Here is an 18,197-nt window from a genome sequence, read left to right on the forward strand (position 1 = left end):
TATTGAGTTTGTGTATTTTTTCTTCCTTTCCAACTTGTGTATTTTCTTGGCGTGCCTTTGGCCGAGGCTGAGGGGAGGCAATGCACTTTTCTATTGTCCATGTTGACTGTGTCGACATTCAGTCAACAATAATGAAAAACTCAATGGTGAACTTTTTGACTGTCGACCTAGACCATGTCGACCTAATGCTTGTGTCGACCTGATGACCTGTCGATCTTATCCCATGTCGACCTAGACACATGTCGACCTTGCAGTATGTCGACCTTATGACTGTCGACAATCTTTCGGTCGACCATACCAAGCGCAGCGGTCCTATCCACTTTGGAGCGGAGTTGATTTTATAAAGTACACTATAGCGGCCGCAGCACTTTATAAAATCCAGTCCACGCCTTTTTGTAAACCCAGTAATGAGTACAGTAACTTTATTTAAACAGCACACTTTCTCATTTTTCTCATCTTCACACAGTGCCTGCGCTTGAAGGCGAGGAGGACACCCTGCCCTTGCGGGCCGTTACAGCCTCAGCCGCTCCGTCTGAAAGTAAGTCCTGTCATTTCTTTATTGAGTTTGTGTATTTTTTCTTCCTTTCCAACTTGTGTATTTTCTTGGCGTGCCTTTGGCCGAGGCTGAGGGGAGGCAATGCACTTTTCTATTGTCCATGTTGACTGTGTCGACATTCAGTCAACAATAATGAAAAACTCAATGGTGAACTTTTTGACTGTCGACCTAGACCATGTCGACCTAATGCTTGTGTCGACCTGATGACCTGTCGATCTTATCCCATGTCGACCTAGACACCTGTCGACCTTGCAGTATGTCGACCTTATGACTGTCGACAATCTTTCGGTCGACCATACCAAGCGCAGCGGTCCTATCCACTTTGGAGCGGAGTTGATTTTATAAAGTACACTATAGCGGCCGCAGCACTTTATAAAATCCAGTCCACGCCTTTTTGTAAACCCAGTAATGAGTACAGTAACTTTATTTAAACAGCACACTTTCTCATTTTTCTCATCTTCACACAGTGCCTGCGCTTGAAGGCGAGGAGGACACCCTGCCCTTGCGGGCCGTTACAGCCTCAGCCGCTCCGTCTGAAAGTAAGTCCTGTCATTTCTTTATTGAGTTTGTGTATTTTTTCTTCCTTTCCAACTTGTGTATTTTCTTGGCGTGCCTTTGGCCGAGGCTGAGGGGACGCAATGCACTTTTCTATTGTCCATGTTGACTGTGTCGACATTCAGTCAACAATAATGAAAAACTCAATGGTGAACTTTTTGACTGTCGACCTAGACCATGTCGACCTAATGCTTGTGTCGACCTGATGACCTGTCGATCTTATCCCATGTCGACCTAGACACCTGTCGACCTTGCAGTATGTCGACCTTATGACTGTCGACAATCTTTCGGTCGACCATACCAAGCGCAGCGGTCCTATCCACTTTGGAGCGGAGTTGATTTTATAAAGTACACTATAGCGGCCGCAGCACTTTATAAAATCCAGTCCACGCCTTTTTGTAAACCCAGTAATGAGTACAGTAACTTTATTTAAACAGCACACTTTCTCATTTTTCTCATCTTCACACAGTGCCTGCGCTTGAAGGCGAGGAGGACACCCTGCCCTTGCGGGCCGTTACAGCCTCAGCCGCTCCGTCTGAAAGTAAGTCCTGTCATTTCTTTATTGAGTTTGTGTATTTTTTCTTCCTTTCCAACTTGTGTATTTTCTTGGCGTGCCTTTGGCCGAGGCTGAGGGGACGCAATGCACTTTTCTATTGTCCATGTTGACTGTGTCGACATTCAGTCAACAATAATGAAAAACTCAATGGTGAACTTTTTGACTGTCGACCTAGACCATGTCGACCTAATGCTTGTGTCGACCTGATGACCTGTCGATCTTATCCCATGTCGACCTAGACACCTGTCGACCTTGCAGTATGTCGACCTTATGACTGTCGACAATCTTTCGGTCGACCATACCAAGCGCAGCGGTCCTATCCACTTTGGAGCGGAGTTGATTTTATAAAGTACACTATAGCGGCCGCAGCACTTTATAAAATCCAGTCCACGCCTTTTTGTAAACCCAGTAATGAGTACAGTAACTTTATTTAAACAGCACACTTTCTCATTTTTCTCATCTTCACACAGTGCCTCCGCTTGAAGGCGAGGAGGACACCCTGCCCTTGCGGGCCGTTACAGCCTCAGCCGCTCCGTCTGAAAGTAAGTCCTGTCATTTCTTTATTGAGTTTGTGTATTTTTTCTTCCTTTCCAACTTGTGTATTTTCTTGGCGTGCCTTTGGCCGAGGCTGAGGGGACGCAATGCACTTTTCTATTGTCCATGTTGACTGTGTCGACATTCAGTCAACAATAATGAAAATCTCAATGGTGAACTTTTTGACTGTCGACCTAGACCATGTCGACCTAATGCTTGTGTCGACCTGATGACCTGTCGATCTTATCCCATGTCGACCTAGACACCTGTCGACCTTGCAGTATGTCGACCTTATGACTGTCGACAATCTTTCGGTCGACCATACCAAGTGCAGCGGTCCTATCCACTTTGGAGCGGAGTTGATTTTATAAAGTACACTATAGCGGCCGCAGCACTTTATAAAATCCAGTCCACGCCTTTATGTAAACCCAGTAATGAGTACAGTAACTTTATTTAAACAGCACACTTTCTCATTTTTCTCATCTTCACACAGTGCCTCCGCTTGAAGGCGAGGAGGACACCCTGCCCTTGCGGGCCGTTACAGCCTCAGCCGCTCCGTCTGAAAGTAAGTCCTGTCATTTCTTTATTAAGTTTGTGTATTTTTTCTTCCTTTCCAACTTGTGTATTTTCTTGGCGTGCCTTTGGCCGAGGCTGAGGGGACGCAATGCACTTTTCTATTGTCCATGTTGACTGTGTCGACATTCAGTCAACAATAATGAAAAACTCAATGGTGAACTTTTTGACTGTCGACCTAGACCATGTCGACCTAATGCTTGTGTCGACCTGATGACCTGTCGATCTTATCCCATGTCGACCTAGACACCTGTCGACCTTGCAGTATGTCGACCTTATGACTGTCGACAATCTTTCGGTCGACCATACCAAGTGCAGCGGTCCTATCCACTTTGGAGCGGAGTTGATTTTATAAAGTACACTATAGCGGCCGCAGCACTTTATAAAATCCAGTCCACGCCTTTATGTAAACCCAGTAATGAGTACAGTAACTTTATTTAAACAGCACACTTTCTCATTTTTCTCATCTTCACACAGTGCCTCCGCTTGAAGGCGAGGAGGACACCCTGCCCTTGCGGGCCGTTACAGCCTCAGCCGCTCCGTCTGAAAGTAAGTCCTGTCATTTCTTTATTGAGTTTGTGTATTTTTTCTTCCTTTCCAACTTGTGTATTTTCTTGGCGTGCCTTTGGCCGAGGCTGAGGGGACGCAATGCACTTTTCTATTGTCCATGTTGACTGTGTCGACATTCAGTCAACAATAATGAAAAACTCAATGGTGAACTTTTTGACTGTCGACCTAGACCATGTCGACCTAATGCTTGTGTCGACCTGATGACCTGTCGATCTTATCCCATGTCGACCTAGACACCTGTCGACCTTGCAGTATGTCGACCTTATGACTGTCGACAATCTTTCGGTCGACCATACCAAGCGCAGCGGTCCTATCCACTTTGGAGCGGAGTTGATTTTATAAAGTACACTATAGCGGCCGCAGCACTTTATAAAATCCAGTCCACGCCTTTTTGTAAACCCAGTAATGAGTACAGTAACTTTATTTAAACAGCACACTTTCTCATTTTTCTCATCTTCACACAGTGCCTCCGCTTGAAGGCGAGGAGGACACCCTGCCCTTGCGGGCCGTTACAGCCTCAGCCGCTCCGTCTGAAAGTAAGTCCTGTCATTTCTTTATTGAGTTTGTGTATTTTTTCTTCCTTTCCAACTTGTGTATTTTCTTGGCGTGCCTTTGGCCGAGGCTGAGGGGACGCAATGCACTTTTCTATTGTCCATGTTGACTGTGTCGACATTCAGTCAACAATAATGAAAAACTCAATGGTGAACTTTTTGACTGTCGACCTAGACCATGTCGACCTAATGCTTGTGTCGACCTGATGACCTGTCGATCTTATCCCATGTCGACCTAGACACCTGTCGACCTTGCAGTATGTCGACCTTATGACTGTCGACAATCTTTCGGTCGACCATACCAAGCGCAGCGGTCCTATCCACTTTGGAGCGGAGTTGATTTTATAAAGTACACTATAGCGGCCGCAGCACTTTATAAAATCCAGTCCACGCCTTTTTGTAAACCCAGTAATGAGTACAGTAACTTTATTTAAACAGCACACTTTCTCATTTTTCTCATCTTCACACAGTGCCTCCGCTTGAAGGCGAGGAGGACACCCTGCCCTTGCGGGCCGTTACAGCCTCAGCCGCTCCGTCTGAAAGTAAGTCCTGTCATTTCTTTATTGAGTTTGTGTATTTTTTCTTCCTTTCCAACTTGTGTATTTTCTTGGCGTGCCTTTGGCCGAGGCTGAGGGGAGGCAATGCACTTTTCTATTGTCCATGTTGACTGTGTCGACATTCAGTCAACAATAATGAAAAACTCAATGGTAAACTTTTTGACTGTCGACCTAGACCATGTCGACCTAATGCTTGTGTCGACCTGATGACCTGTCGATCTTATCCCATGTCGACCTAGACACCTGTCGACCTTGCAGTATGTCGACCTTATGACTGTCGACAATCTTTCGGTCGACCATACCAAGCGCAGCGGTCCTATCCACTTTGGAGCGGAGTTGATTTTATAAAGTACACTATAGCGGCCGCAGCACTTTATAAAATCCAGTCCACGCCTTTTTGTAAACCCAGTAATGAGTACAGTAACTTTATTTAAACAGCACACTTTCTCATTTTTCTCATCTTCACACAGTGCCTGCGCTTGAAGGCGAGGAGGACACCCTGCCCTTGCGGGCCGTTACAGCCTCAGCCGCTCCGTCTGAAAGTAAGTCCTGTCATTTCTTTATTGAGTTTGTGTATTTTTTCTTCCTTTCCAACTTGTGTATTTTCTTGGCGTGCCTTTGGCCGAGGCTGAGGGGACGCAATGCACTTTTCTATTGTCCATGTTGACTGTGTCGACATTCAGTCAACAATAATGAAAAACTCAATGGTGAACTTTTTGACTGTCGACCTAGACCATGTCGACCTAATGCTTGTGTCGACCTGATGACCTGTCGATCTTATCCCATGTCGACCTAGACACCTGTCGACCTTGCAGTATGTCGACCTTATGACTGTCGACAATCCATTTTTGACATTTTCCCACAGTGACTCCGATTGCAGACCAGGGCACCCTGCCCTTGATGTGGCTGGACACCCCTCCTCGTCCTCTTTACCCCTTCCAATATAACAGTCCCTGTGCTTCCATCCGCCATGAAGAAGGTACTGTAAGCATTGCTGCGCATACTGTACAGTATAGTAGGTGTGCGTAGCCCATTTTATTAGGGGGTGCACCATTCACGGGGCATGTCAATCACTGGACATGTCCATCACCGCCTATTATTACACAAAATGCCACACACTTTAATGCCCATTAGAGATACTGTAATTACACACACAGTAATGCCAATTCCACATACTGTACTGTAATGCCATGCACAGTAATGTCCATTCCACATAATGCCACACACAGTAATGCCCATTCCACATAATGCCACCCAACATACAGTACAGTAATGCCAATTACACATAATGCCACACACCATAATGGCCAACACTCATACAGTAATGCTACACACCATACTGCCCATGACACATTATGCCAGGGCTTGACCAATGTTTGTAAAACAGGGATAATAGAAAATGTGCGTTCCAATGGTGCACGTCAAAAATTTACACCGTAATGCCGATTACATGTCACACAGCCAATACATACTGTAGTACTGTATACCACATGCCATAATGCCCATTACACGTTATGCCACACACCGTAATGCCCATTGCACTGCAAACTGTGATGCCCTCACTGTGATGCCCATTACATGGTACACCTCACACTTCGTAATGCCTATTACATGTCACACAGACATTACACATTATGCCTCAGACCGTGATGCCCATTCAACATTAAGCCTCACACCGTGATGCCCATTACACATTATGCCACACACCATGATGCCCATCACACATAATGGTACACACAGTAATGGCCATTACACTGAATGCTATACACTATAATGGCCATTACACATTAGGCCACATACTGTATTGCCCATTACACATTATTTGACACACATTATGCCACACACCGTAATGCCCATTACATACTGTACTGTACAGTATTATGCCACACAACTGCGGCTTACCTACAGTGCATTCTCATTGCTAGATGTTACATGCTTGATGCCAGGGATTTATTGCTCGATGCCAGGGATTACAGTACATCTTATTGCCCTGGTCTACATGCTCCATTCCAGGTGTCTCATGCTCGTTGCCAGAGGGTGTGAAATGCTAATTGCCAGGGGGGTGGGGTGAACTGCTCATTTCCAGGGGTAACATGCATTTTACCAGGGGTTCCATGCTACCTGAGAAGGGGGTGGTTAAATGCTAATTGACAGTGGAAGTTTCATGCTCATTGCTTGGGGGCACACTGCACACACTTTCGGAAAGCATTAAGCACTCTTCGTATCAGATACCTGCCGGAGCCGCATCCTTCTTCCTTTTTAAACTGCATTCCCACATGCCAGAGCCACAGCAGCCTCCTTCCCTTTTGAGCTGCTGCCATATGCTGCACGTCATTTTTGTAAAGCCACCCCCGCCCTATTTACAGTACTAAGAGTACGGTAAGTTTATTAACAGTAAACAGCACTTGTTCTCATTTTTGACATTTTCCCACAGTGACTCCGATTGCAGACCAGGGCACCATAACAGCCCCCACCGCCTCAGCCGCTCCGTCTGAGAGTAAGTCCTGTCATTCCTTTATTGAGTTTGTGTATTTTTTTTTCTTTCTCTCCTACTGTACAGTAATTGTGTCTTCTCTTGGCGTGCCATTGGCCCACGCTGGTACCCTGCGGGCATTCTACAGGCCCCCCCACCAATTGTTAATGTTGATTTATTATGACCAAAGGACAATAAGTGAAAAGCCTAGGTTACGTATTACAGTATGTCCGTAACCAGCGTACCTTTTATACCTACAGTAGGTACGTGCGAACAAATCGTGGCGCAGCGTAGCGTACCTTTATTGTGTATTATACACCAAAGAACCAATACTGTACCTTAATAATAGATCCCTTCGCAGTACTCTGTCTCTAATCTGCGAATACACCTTTAAGGACAGTGTCCGTAATACAGTATACTGTACCTTATCGCTATATGCGAATAACAGACGAGACCACAGTATACTGTAGAAGTGTACCTTATCGCTATATGCGAATAACAGACGAGACCACAGTATACTGTAGAAGTAAGGAGATAGAAACTCCGTAAATGATGTATTAAAGTCCCTAATGGACAAAAGGGGGTTACAGGAATAGGAAATAACAGGTATAACAAGTAATACAATAGTCTAACAATGAGTATAATAATCAAGCTCTGATAGGGGAAGAAAAACAGACACAGGATACAATCAGCCAACAATACACCGTTACACGTTATGCCACACACCGTAATGCCCATTGCACTGCAAACTGTGATGCCCTCACTGTGATGCCCATTACATGGTACACCTCACACTTCGTAATGCCTATTACAGTACATGTCACACAGACATTACACATTATGCCTCAGACCGTGATGCCCATTCAACATTAAGCCTCACACCGTGATGCCCATTACACATTATGCCACACACCATGCTGCCCATCACACATAATGGTACACACAGTAATGGCCATTACACAGAATGCTATACACTATAATGGCCATTACACATTAGGCAACATACTGTACTGTACTGTATTGCCCATTACACATTATTTGACACACATTATGCCACACACCGTAATGCCCATTACATACTGTACTGTACTGTACATTATTATGCCACACAACTGCGGCTTACCTACAGTGCATTCTCATTGCTAGATGTTACATGCTTGATGCCAGGGATTTATTGCTCGATGCCAGGGATTACATCTTATTGCCCTGGCAGCAGCCTCCTTCCCTTTTGAGCTGCTGCCATATGCTGCACGTCATATCGCACACTTACTGTACTTTACAGTAATAACCATACAGTAACTAGTGTATTACAAGTAATAATAATAATACTACAGTAATAAAAACTTTATTTTTAAAGCATATTTTCTCATTTTTCCACAGTGCTAAGGGTACAAGAGGACGAGGCAGCCTCCACCCCTCATCCAAATCCACCCATGGATAGAGGTAAAGTACAGTACAGTACAGTATACTGTAGTAATAGTAATGCTTACTGTACTGTAAAGTACAGTATTCAACATGTACAGTATTTCTGTTCTAAAACTGTACATTGTTTGTTTGTTTATTTTCACAGAAGAATTAAGAAGAGTGGTGCAAATGCTGCAGGGGATAATAAATCGGATTTTCAATTTATTATTAGAATTAATATAATTTTTTTTTTTTTTTTTTTAATAAAAAATTTATAACAATCATTACTGTCAGTACGTTTCATTAAAGATGGTTTGCAGTTTGTAATTATTACAGTACAGTCTACTGGGCAGGTGTCAGTACAGTACATCTTTCCAAAACTTCTTTACACAGTACCATACAATTTGAATCATGTGTGGGGACTTCAAATACAGTATAATAAAAAATAAAATAAAAAAAACACAGCACATTAATTTAAACAGGACAAAGTCATACAGTATTTTAGGTACAATAATTTAAAGTACTGTTGGTCACAACAAAGCTTTTTGCAAGGCGTGGCTGTCCTTTGTTCTCTATCCAAAACACGCTTGATTTTGCTCATTGTAGAGTGGCATGTGGTGGATAAGGGGAGAAGAAAAAAGAATAGCGTTAGTACTGAATGGTCACAAGGGTTTCGGGGGGGGGGGGACATGTTGGCAGGGGAAGGGGATGGGAGAGAGGGAGAGAGATAATGTACAGTAAGATCATAAACGTACTTTTTTTCCATTTCATTGCCAGTCCTTTGTTCTCGGTCCCAAACACGCTTGATTTTGCTCATGGTAGAGTGTCATGGTGGATAATGGGAGAGAAGAATAAAGAATAACGGTACTTGTTTCCTATCTGGGCGCCCAGGTTTTCTACGTACGGCACCGTAATGAAATCGGATCGCATCGCATCGTACACATACACGATATTGAACGATGCGATGCGATGCGATGCGATCCGATTCGATTTCCCATAGGAAACAATGTTAAATGGCTCAATTTAGCCAAATTATCATAGGAACAATAGTAAATGGGCCAAAAACACCCCTGAACATTGAAATGTCCCCCCAAAAGTAGTTGACGCCACCCCGCCATCAACGTGAACCCGAAGCGTGGCGAGCGCAGCGAGCCCGCGAGGGGCGGCGGTACGCGTCCTCCGACCTTTTCATGCCCTACTATCCACTAGGGCGTGGAGTGAGAATAGAATAGTGTGGCGAGCGCAGCGAGCCACCGAGCCCGAAGCGTGGCGAGCGCAGCGAGCCCCGCGAGGGGACGCGGATACCTTCACAGTTATACGCGTCCCCTCGCGGGCTTCCCAGGTGTCCATGGCGACGCGGACACCTGGGAAGCCCGCAAAGGGACGCGTTTACCTGTGAAGGTATCCGCGTCCCCTCGCGGGGCTCGCTGCGCTCGCCACGCTTCGGGCTCGGTGGCTCGCTGCGCTCGCCACACTATTCTATTCTCACTCCACGCCCTAGTGGATAGTAGGGCATGAAAAGGTCGGAGGACGCGTACCGCCGCCCCTCGCGGGCTCGCTGCGCTCGCCACGCTTCGGGTTCACGTTGATGGCGGGGTGGCGTCAACTACTTTTGGGGGGACATTTCAATGTTCAGGGGTGTTTTTGGCCCATTTACTATTGTTCCTATGATAATTTGGCTAAATTGAGCCATTTAACATTGTTTCCTATGGAAAATCGAATTGGATCGCATCGCATCGCATCGCATCGTTCAATATCGTGTATGTGTACGATGCGATGCGATCAGATTTCTCTACGGAGAATAGCATGGTGCGCAATTAACTTAGTGGGCGCCCAGATAGGAAACAAGTACCAGAATAACGTTAGTACTGAATGGTCACAAGGGTTTCGGGGGGGGGGGGGGGGAGACACATGTTGGCAGGGGATGGGAGAGAGGGAGAGAGATACAGTAATGTACAGTAAGATCATAAACGTACTTTTTTTCCATTTCATTGCCAGTCCTTTGTTCTCGGTCCCAAACTCGCTTGATTTTGCTCATTGTAGAGTGGCATGTGGTGGATAAGGGGAGAAGAATAAAGAATAGCATTAGTACTGAATGGTCACAAGGGTTTCGGGGGGGGGGGGGGTAGACATGTTGGCAGGGGAAGGGGATGGGAGAGAGGGAGAGAGATAATGTACAGTAAGATCATAAACTTACTTTTTTTCCATTTCATTGCCTGTCCTTTGTTCTCTGTCCCAAACACGCTTGATTTTGCTCATGGTAGAGTGTCATGGTGGATAATGGGAGAGAAGAATAAAGAATAACGTTAGTACTGAATGGTCACAAGGGTTTCGGGGGGGGGGGGGGGGGGAGACACATGTTGGCAGGGGAAGGGGATGGGAGAGAGGGATAGAGATACAGTAATGTACAGTAAGATCATAAACGTACTTTTTTTCCATTTCATTGCCAGTCCTTTGTTCTCGGTCCCAAACTCGCTTGATTTTGCTCATTGTAGAGTGGCATGTGGTGGATAAGGGGAGAAGAATAAAGAATAGCATTAGTACTGAATGGTCACAAGGGTTTCGGGGGGGGGGGGGGGGGAGACATGTTGGCAGGGGAAGGGGATGGGAGAGAGGGAGAGAGATAATGTACAGTAAGATCATAAACTTACTTTTTTTCCATTTCATTGCCTGTCCTTTGTTCTCTGTCCCAAACACGCTTGATTTTGCTCATGGTAGAGTGTCATGGTGGATAATGGGAGAGAAGAATAAAGAATAACGTTAGTACTGAATGGTCACAAGGGTTTCGGGGGGGGGGGGGGGGAGACATGTTGGCAGGGGAAGGGGATGGGAGAGAGGGAGAGAGATACAGTACAGTACAGTAAGATCATAAACGTACTTTTTTTCCATTTCATTGCCAGTCCTTTGTTCTGTGAGTACAGTAGATGCCAGTTTGAAGAGACGTCTCCAGTTGCTGTGCTACAGTAAGCACGTCCAGCGTGTAACTCTGGGCATCCGTAGCAATCCATTTAAAGTGTCCTTTATCTTTGTACAATCAGCCTTTGTAAGCTCAAATTTCCCCATGAGCCGTGTCACTATATCGAGGCGCAGATTTTCTGGGATTGCAAATTTATTACGTTGCCCATCATAATTGACCCGATTGCACCAATTCTTATACAGGTCAAAAGAAACATGCTCTTGGAAAATCTGTTGTGCATAACGGTGCATTTCCATCTTCGCTGCTTTAAAGAGAGTGTTGACACCCTCAGCTGTGATGACTTTGAGTGGCATGTCAGGCAAGGAAATCCCCACAGCGCACAATTCTTTGGGTATGCTTCTAGGTGTTCTTTCATGTAGAGGTGATGTTGTTTGATGTTGAGGTAAGGTTGCGACGATCATATTTCCAGGGGACAATTGGGATGATGCAACCATTGCAGTGTCCATGTTGTTAGAGGCTTGGGATGGTGCATTGTATCTGTCAGCCAACCAGTGAGATGTCAGTGGGGTACTTGTTAAGTTGGTCTGACGTTGTTGTGTATCTGAAGCATTATGTGTGGCAGGCAACCAGTGAGATGACACTGGTGTTGTGTCCATGTTCACCAATTCATTTGGTAAAACAGTTTCTGTGTCCACGCTAGGGCTGGCCAATCGGTTGGATGAAGCTGGTGTCATCTCCAAATCAGAAAAGTGGAAAGATGTGGTTGGTTGGGTCATTTCCAAGTCAAAATCCTCTGTTTCAAATGCATCAGGGCAGTCAAATTGTGATTGTACTGGATTAGATGTTGTGGGTGTAATGGGTGGCCCTGTAGCAGCTTGCCATTGTTTGGCTTGAGCAAGCATGTCATTCAGACCTCCTGACAGCACTTTAATTTGTCCTGTCAGTACATGAATTTCCGCTTTCAGTTCATCCACATGTACAGACAGTCCATTGTTTTGGGTTTCCAGGCGGGTCATCTTGCCCAAAATGTCTCTCACCAGCCCTGTGCAGCTACATTGTGGTGGGTTGTGATCCAGAAAGTTAAGTTTCCTACGGGACGGTGATTGAGATTTTTGTTCAAGAGGTGTAATGTGAAGCTCCAAAGGGTGCAAGTCATTATCTACGGGAACTGACACATCTGTCACTGTGTTAATGTCTTGCTGTGCATCAGTGTTAATGTCTTGCACCAGACAGTCATCGTGAGATTCTCCTGTAGTCGCGAACAAAGACTTGTTCTTGGCCTTGGCATTTTTACGTAGTTTGACAACAGGAATATTTTCTTTTCCTGCTTTCTTCTTAACGATATTATTTTTAATGTTTGGCACTAATGCAGCCATTCTCTTGGGAGATGCAAGTGTAGGTTCTCCAGAATAGAAATTTTTTGTTTTCACCATCTTCAGTAGGCAGTGCACTCTACAATACACAACAATAAGATTCAAGTTAATACAGTACATACAGTACAGTACAGTACATTAGTTACAGTACAATACAGTAGCATACAGTATTGTATTATGACACCACAGGCTGCTACCCCTGTATAATATACTGTAAAAGTAATGCCGTGACACCACAGGCTGCTCCCTCTGTATAATAATAATGCAATGACACCACAGGCTGCTCCCCCTGTATAATAATTTGTGTCATGGCATTACTATTAATAATAGTAATGCCATGACACAAATTATTATACAGGGGGAGCAGCCTGTGGTCATGGCATTACTTTTATATTATACAGTACAGGTGGAGCACCCTGTGGTGTCATTATTATTGTACAGGGGGAGCAGCCTGTGGTGTCATGGCATTATGCCATGACACCACAGGCTGCTCCCTCTGCATAATAATAATGCCATGACACCACAGGCTGCTACCCCTGTATAATATACTGTAAAAGTAATGCCATGACACCACAGGCTGCTCCCTCTGTATAATAATAATGCAATGACACCACAGGCTGCTCCCCCTGTATAATAATTTGTGTCATGGCATTACTATTAATAATAGTAATGCCATGACACAAATTATTATGCAGGGGGAGCAGCCTGTGGTCATGGCATTACTTTTATATTATACAGGTGGAGCACCCTGTGGTGTCATTATTATTGTACAGGGGGAGCAGCCTGTGGTGTCATGGCATTATGCCATGACACCACAGGCTGCTCCCTCTGCATAATAATAATGCCATGACACCACAGGCTGCTACCCCTGTATAATATACTGTAAAAGTAATGCCATGACACCACAGGCTGCTCCCTCTGTATAATAATAATGCAATGACACCACAGGCTGCTCCCCCTGTATAATAATTTGTGTCATGGCATTACTATTAATAATAGTAATGCCATGACACAAATTATTATGCAGGGGGAGCAGCCTGTGGTCATGGCATTACTTTTATATTATACAGGTGGAGCACCCTGTGGTGTCATTATTATTGTACAGGGGGAGCAGCCTGTGGTGTCATGGCATTATGCCATGACACCACAGGCTGCTCCCTCTGCATAATAATAATGCCATGACACCACAGGCTGCTACCCCTGTATAATATACTGTAAAAGTAATGCCATGACACCACAGGCTGCTCCCTCTGTACAGTATAATAATAATGCAATGACACCACAGGCTGCTCCCCCTGTATAATAATTTGTGTCATGGCATTACTATTAATAATAGTAATGCCATGACACAAATTATTATACAGGGGGAGCAGCCTGTGGTCATGGCATTACTTTTAATGTAATGACTGTACAGTACTTACAATACTCCCACAGCTAGGGGATTTTGTACACAGCTAGGGGATTTTTTTTTACACAAATACAGTATGACTGAGTCTGCGAAATAGTCTATTAATATGCGCAAAAATCCCCCCACCTGCGAAAAAATACGTTACTGTACAGTATTTACAGTATTACACCAACAGTATTTACAGTTGCACAGATTATACGAGAATACCCATAGTAGCAGCCTGCCAGTAGTAGCCCACCCTAATAGAGTATTGTCATCGCTAGTCGGGGATCTGCGGCCTATACACACCAGGCAATTTTAACACGTACAATATTCTAAATGGCGCTATCTCTACTGCACTGCACTGTACTGTACAGTATGTGGCATCCATGTTGATCCCTAAAATGGCGGAAAATCACGATACCAGGTGATCCTATTGCTGTGACTACTTCAATTACTAGTACAGTATGCGGGAAAAAATGCAAAATGATCCGTTATTTACGGTATTACAACAATATTACTGACAATACCCCAATCCAGGATTTATTACACATTATACGGACAATACCCATAGCGGCAGCCTGCAGTAGCCTAATAAAGTATTCTCATCACTAGTCGGGGAACTCTGGACCATACACACCAGGCAATTTTCAAATGAAAAAATCACGATACTGTATCACATGTGCTCCTACTACTGACTAAGCCTGCGAAACAGTCTGTAAACATGAGAAAAACACCGGTCCCCTCGTTTGAGGAAAAAAGACGTGTTTTACGGTATTACACCAATGGTATTACGGAGAGAACTAGTATTTAGCAGCCTACAGTAGCCCACCCTAATAGAGTACTGTCATCGCTAGTCGGGGATTTGCGGCCCATACACACCAGGCAATTTTAACACATTGTACAATATTCTCAATGGCGCTATCTCTACTGCACTGCACTGAACATCAAAAATCACGATATCACTACTCGCTACTGTATACAGTTAGTCTGCGAAACAGACTCTAGTATTTACGGACAATACCCATAGCGGCAGCCTGCAGTATCTGAATACAATATACAGTACACAGCAGGCGATTGTATACAGTATTCTGCACCGGGTGCATTTGAACAGTAGGGAAAAAAGGGAAACATCTTCATTCAGGGAAGGGTGGGAAACGAGCGCTTCCGCGCAGGGACCGTTTTGTAGTGCTGCTTACTGTATACTGTAATGCAGCAATCAGTGAAATGTACAAATGACTGTACTACTGTATACTGTAGTGTACTTACTGCTCCAGCGAGATGATACTGTACTCTTCTTGCGGAAGGAAGGCAGTATGATGGTAACGCTTGGTAGAACAGGAACGCAGCAACAACTTGACTTTGGATTCAGCAGAATGAATAGTCCAGGTGTACAGGTATAATCTCGTGCTTGTATACAGGCAAGAGATGAAGAGACGATCCGTAGCAATTCTACACGGTTTAGATGCAGAAAAACAAACTGGATTGTTTGACAATTTTAATATCTGTAGCTGAATTTATGTTGGCAGAGACAAAGGAAATCCTTCATGAAGCTGATAGGTGCATTTGAATTATGTACAAACAAAAAGGCAGACTTCAATTAACATATGACTGCAATCAACATCTTATTGTCTGAGGTGTCGGTCTGTGTCTGAGTTTGGAGAAATCTATTGTTGCGGAAAAAAAACGTTCTCTGTAGCGCAGTACAGTATGGGTATTAACTACCGTGTACATGGATGCCTGCCATTGTGAATTTTTGTTTGTGGAAAAGTCCGAAAGAATTTGATAAGCACCAACTACTGTAATTACAGTACCTGTATTAGTTTAAAAAAAAAAAAAAAGAACGTTTCAAAAATAAAAATATAATGTAACCAACTGAGGATCGAACTACTGATACTGAGATAGTGAAGCCGTGCCTCTACCCGCTAGGCCACTATTGCCTGTGATTCTACTTTTGGCAGATGGTTAGCATGGCTTCTGCACAAATCACATACAGTTCATGACCATACAGTACGTCACTGCGGCTGCGAATAAAAGAAAATAACTCTGTCCGTAAAGTAAGGACAAAATCCGTAGTGTAAAGTATGATACTGTAGGTCCTCAAATAATGTTTTAAGTAGTCATCCAGCAATAGCAAAGGTTAGCATGGCTTCTGTACCAATTACATAAATGACCGTACGTAGCTGCTTCTGCGAATAAATACTGTACAAACTGTCCATAAACTAAGGACAAGATCCGTAGTGAAAAGTGTTGTTAGCAAAGGTTAGCGAATTTTATCCCGAAACACGGTCCTCAAGGCAAGGAGTTTTGCCTGAAAAGCTAAATCTATTTTGCGAAAAAAACCGTTCTCTGTAGCGCCGTACAGTATGTACAGTATGGGTATTAACTATCGTGTACATGGATGCCTGCCATTGTGAATTTTTGTTTGTGGAAAAGTCCGAAAGAATTTGATAAGCACCAACTACTGTAACTACAGTACCTGTATTAGTTTAAAAAAAAAAAAAGAACGTTTCAAAAATAAAAATATAATGTAACCAACTGAGGATCGAACTACTGATACTGAGATAGTGAAGCCGTGCCTCTACCCGCTAGGCCACTATTGCCTGTGATTTTACTTTTGGCAGATGGTTAGCATGGCTTCTGCACCAATCACATACAGTTCATGACCATACAGTACGCCACTGCGGCTGCGAATAAAAGAAAATAACTCTGTCCGTAAAGTAAGGACAAAATCCGTAGTGTAAAGTATGATACTGTAGGTCCTCAAATAATGTTTTAAGTAGTCATCCAGCAATAGCAAAGGTTAGCATGGCTTCTGTACCAATTACATACATGACCGTACGTAGCTGCTTCTGCGAATAAATACTGTACAAACTGTCCGTAAACTAAGGACAAGATCCGTAGTGAAGTGACGTTAGCAAAGGTTAGCGAATTTTATCCCGAAACACGGTCCTCAAGGCAAGAAGTTTTACCTGAAAAGCTAAATCTATTTTGCGAAAAAAAACGTTCTCTGTAGCGCCGTACAGTGTGTACAGTATGGGTATTAACTACCGTGTACATGGATGCCTGCCATTGTGAATTTTTGTTTGTGGAAAAGTCCGAAAGAATTTGATAAGCACCAACTACTGTAACTACAGTACCTGTATTAGTTTAAAAAAAAAAAAAGAACGTTTCAAAAATAAAAATATAATGTAACCAACTGAGGATCGAACTACTGATACTGAAGCCGTGCCTCTACCCGCTAGGCCACTATTGCCTGTGATTTTACTTTTGGCAGATGGTTAGCATGGCTTCTGCACCAATCACATACAGTTCATGACCATACAGTACGTCACTGCGGCTGCGAATAAAAGAAAATAACTCTGTCCGTAAAGTAAGGACAAAATCCGTAGTGTAAAGTATGATACTGTAGGTCCTCAAATAATGTTTTAAGTAGTCATCCAGCAATAGCAAAGGTTAGCATGGCTTCTGTACCAATTACATAAATGACCGTACGTAGCTGCTTCTGCGAATAAATACTGTACAAACTGTCCGTAAAGTAAGGACAAAATCCGTAGTGAAAAGTCGTGGCGGCCACTGTTTTGTAGAAGAGATTTTTACGCATGCGCTGTACTGTTTGGGAAAAGTGACATCTGGTGGTCAATGAGTGTAAGTGCAGGTTACATTTACAAGATTACGTTACGTTATAACGCGATCTATAACGGGACTATAGCGCAAGGAGCAGGCGCGATCCAGGCGCGATTTGCATGGCGCACTCTATGCGCAACGCAGCCACGATGTACTTGGGCAGAACTGTATATTCTCTTTGTTTATCATCTACCTTTACAAACAAAGAGATTACAAAAAATGGTCAAGGTTACCTAATTGTGGCTCTGATGATGATGATATTGGACTACTTGTAATAAGTATGTACTCTCGTAGGTGACTTGTGTTTAGATCATTGATATACATTATTTAAGGGATTTTGCTGTAGAACCAAAGTGTGTGTCCCGGCATCTAAGTGAAGGTCTGGATTCTTAAAACGAGCTATCCTACTATAAAATAACTAACAATGTATTTGAGTCAACTTGTAGGCTTAGGGGACAGGTTGCTGTAGCTGGTAGTATGTGTTTGTGTACATATAAGTTCACAATTTTTTTAATGTTTTGATTGCTAGAGAACACTTAATAAACAAAATCGGGACTTACTACA

General features: G+C 43.8%; 1 protein-coding gene and 1 long non-coding RNA gene across 2 annotated transcripts; one reads left to right on the top strand and one right to left on the bottom strand.

Annotated features, from left to right (window-relative positions):
- The first annotated feature begins 4,947 nt into the window (after window positions 1-4,947).
- LOC146079491 (uncharacterized) lies at window positions 4,948-6,957 on the top strand. Its single transcript, XR_014474563.1, has 3 exons — window positions 4,948-4,994; window positions 5,318-5,431; window positions 6,887-6,957. It is a non-coding gene; the product is annotated as an uncharacterized LOC146079491 (long non-coding RNA).
- A 4,330-nt stretch (window positions 6,958-11,287) lies between these two features.
- On the bottom strand, window positions 11,288-15,325 carry LOC146005708 (uncharacterized). The gene is made up of 2 exons (XM_083145133.1): window positions 15,276-15,325; window positions 11,288-12,698 (listed from the first exon to the last, which is right to left on the bottom strand). Exon 2 carries the CDS (start codon window positions 12,677-12,679, stop codon window positions 11,288-11,290), a length of 1,392 nt encoding a protein of 463 aa, XP_083001259.1. The 5' UTR covers window positions 12,680-12,698; window positions 15,276-15,325.
- Between the last annotated feature and the right edge of the window lie 2,872 nt (window positions 15,326-18,197).

Source organism: Crinia signifera, chromosome 5 (assembly GCF_055691185.1).
Source record: "Crinia signifera chromosome 5, ASM5569118v1, whole genome shotgun sequence".
Taxonomy (NCBI): Eukaryota; Metazoa; Chordata; class Amphibia; order Anura; family Myobatrachidae; genus Crinia; species Crinia signifera.

What these genes read in the sequence shown, in the direction of transcription:
- LOC146005708 (XM_083145133.1), bottom strand. Translation starts at nt 12,679, where the DNA reads ATGGTGAAAACAAAAAATTTCTATTCTGGAGAACCTACACTTGCATCT.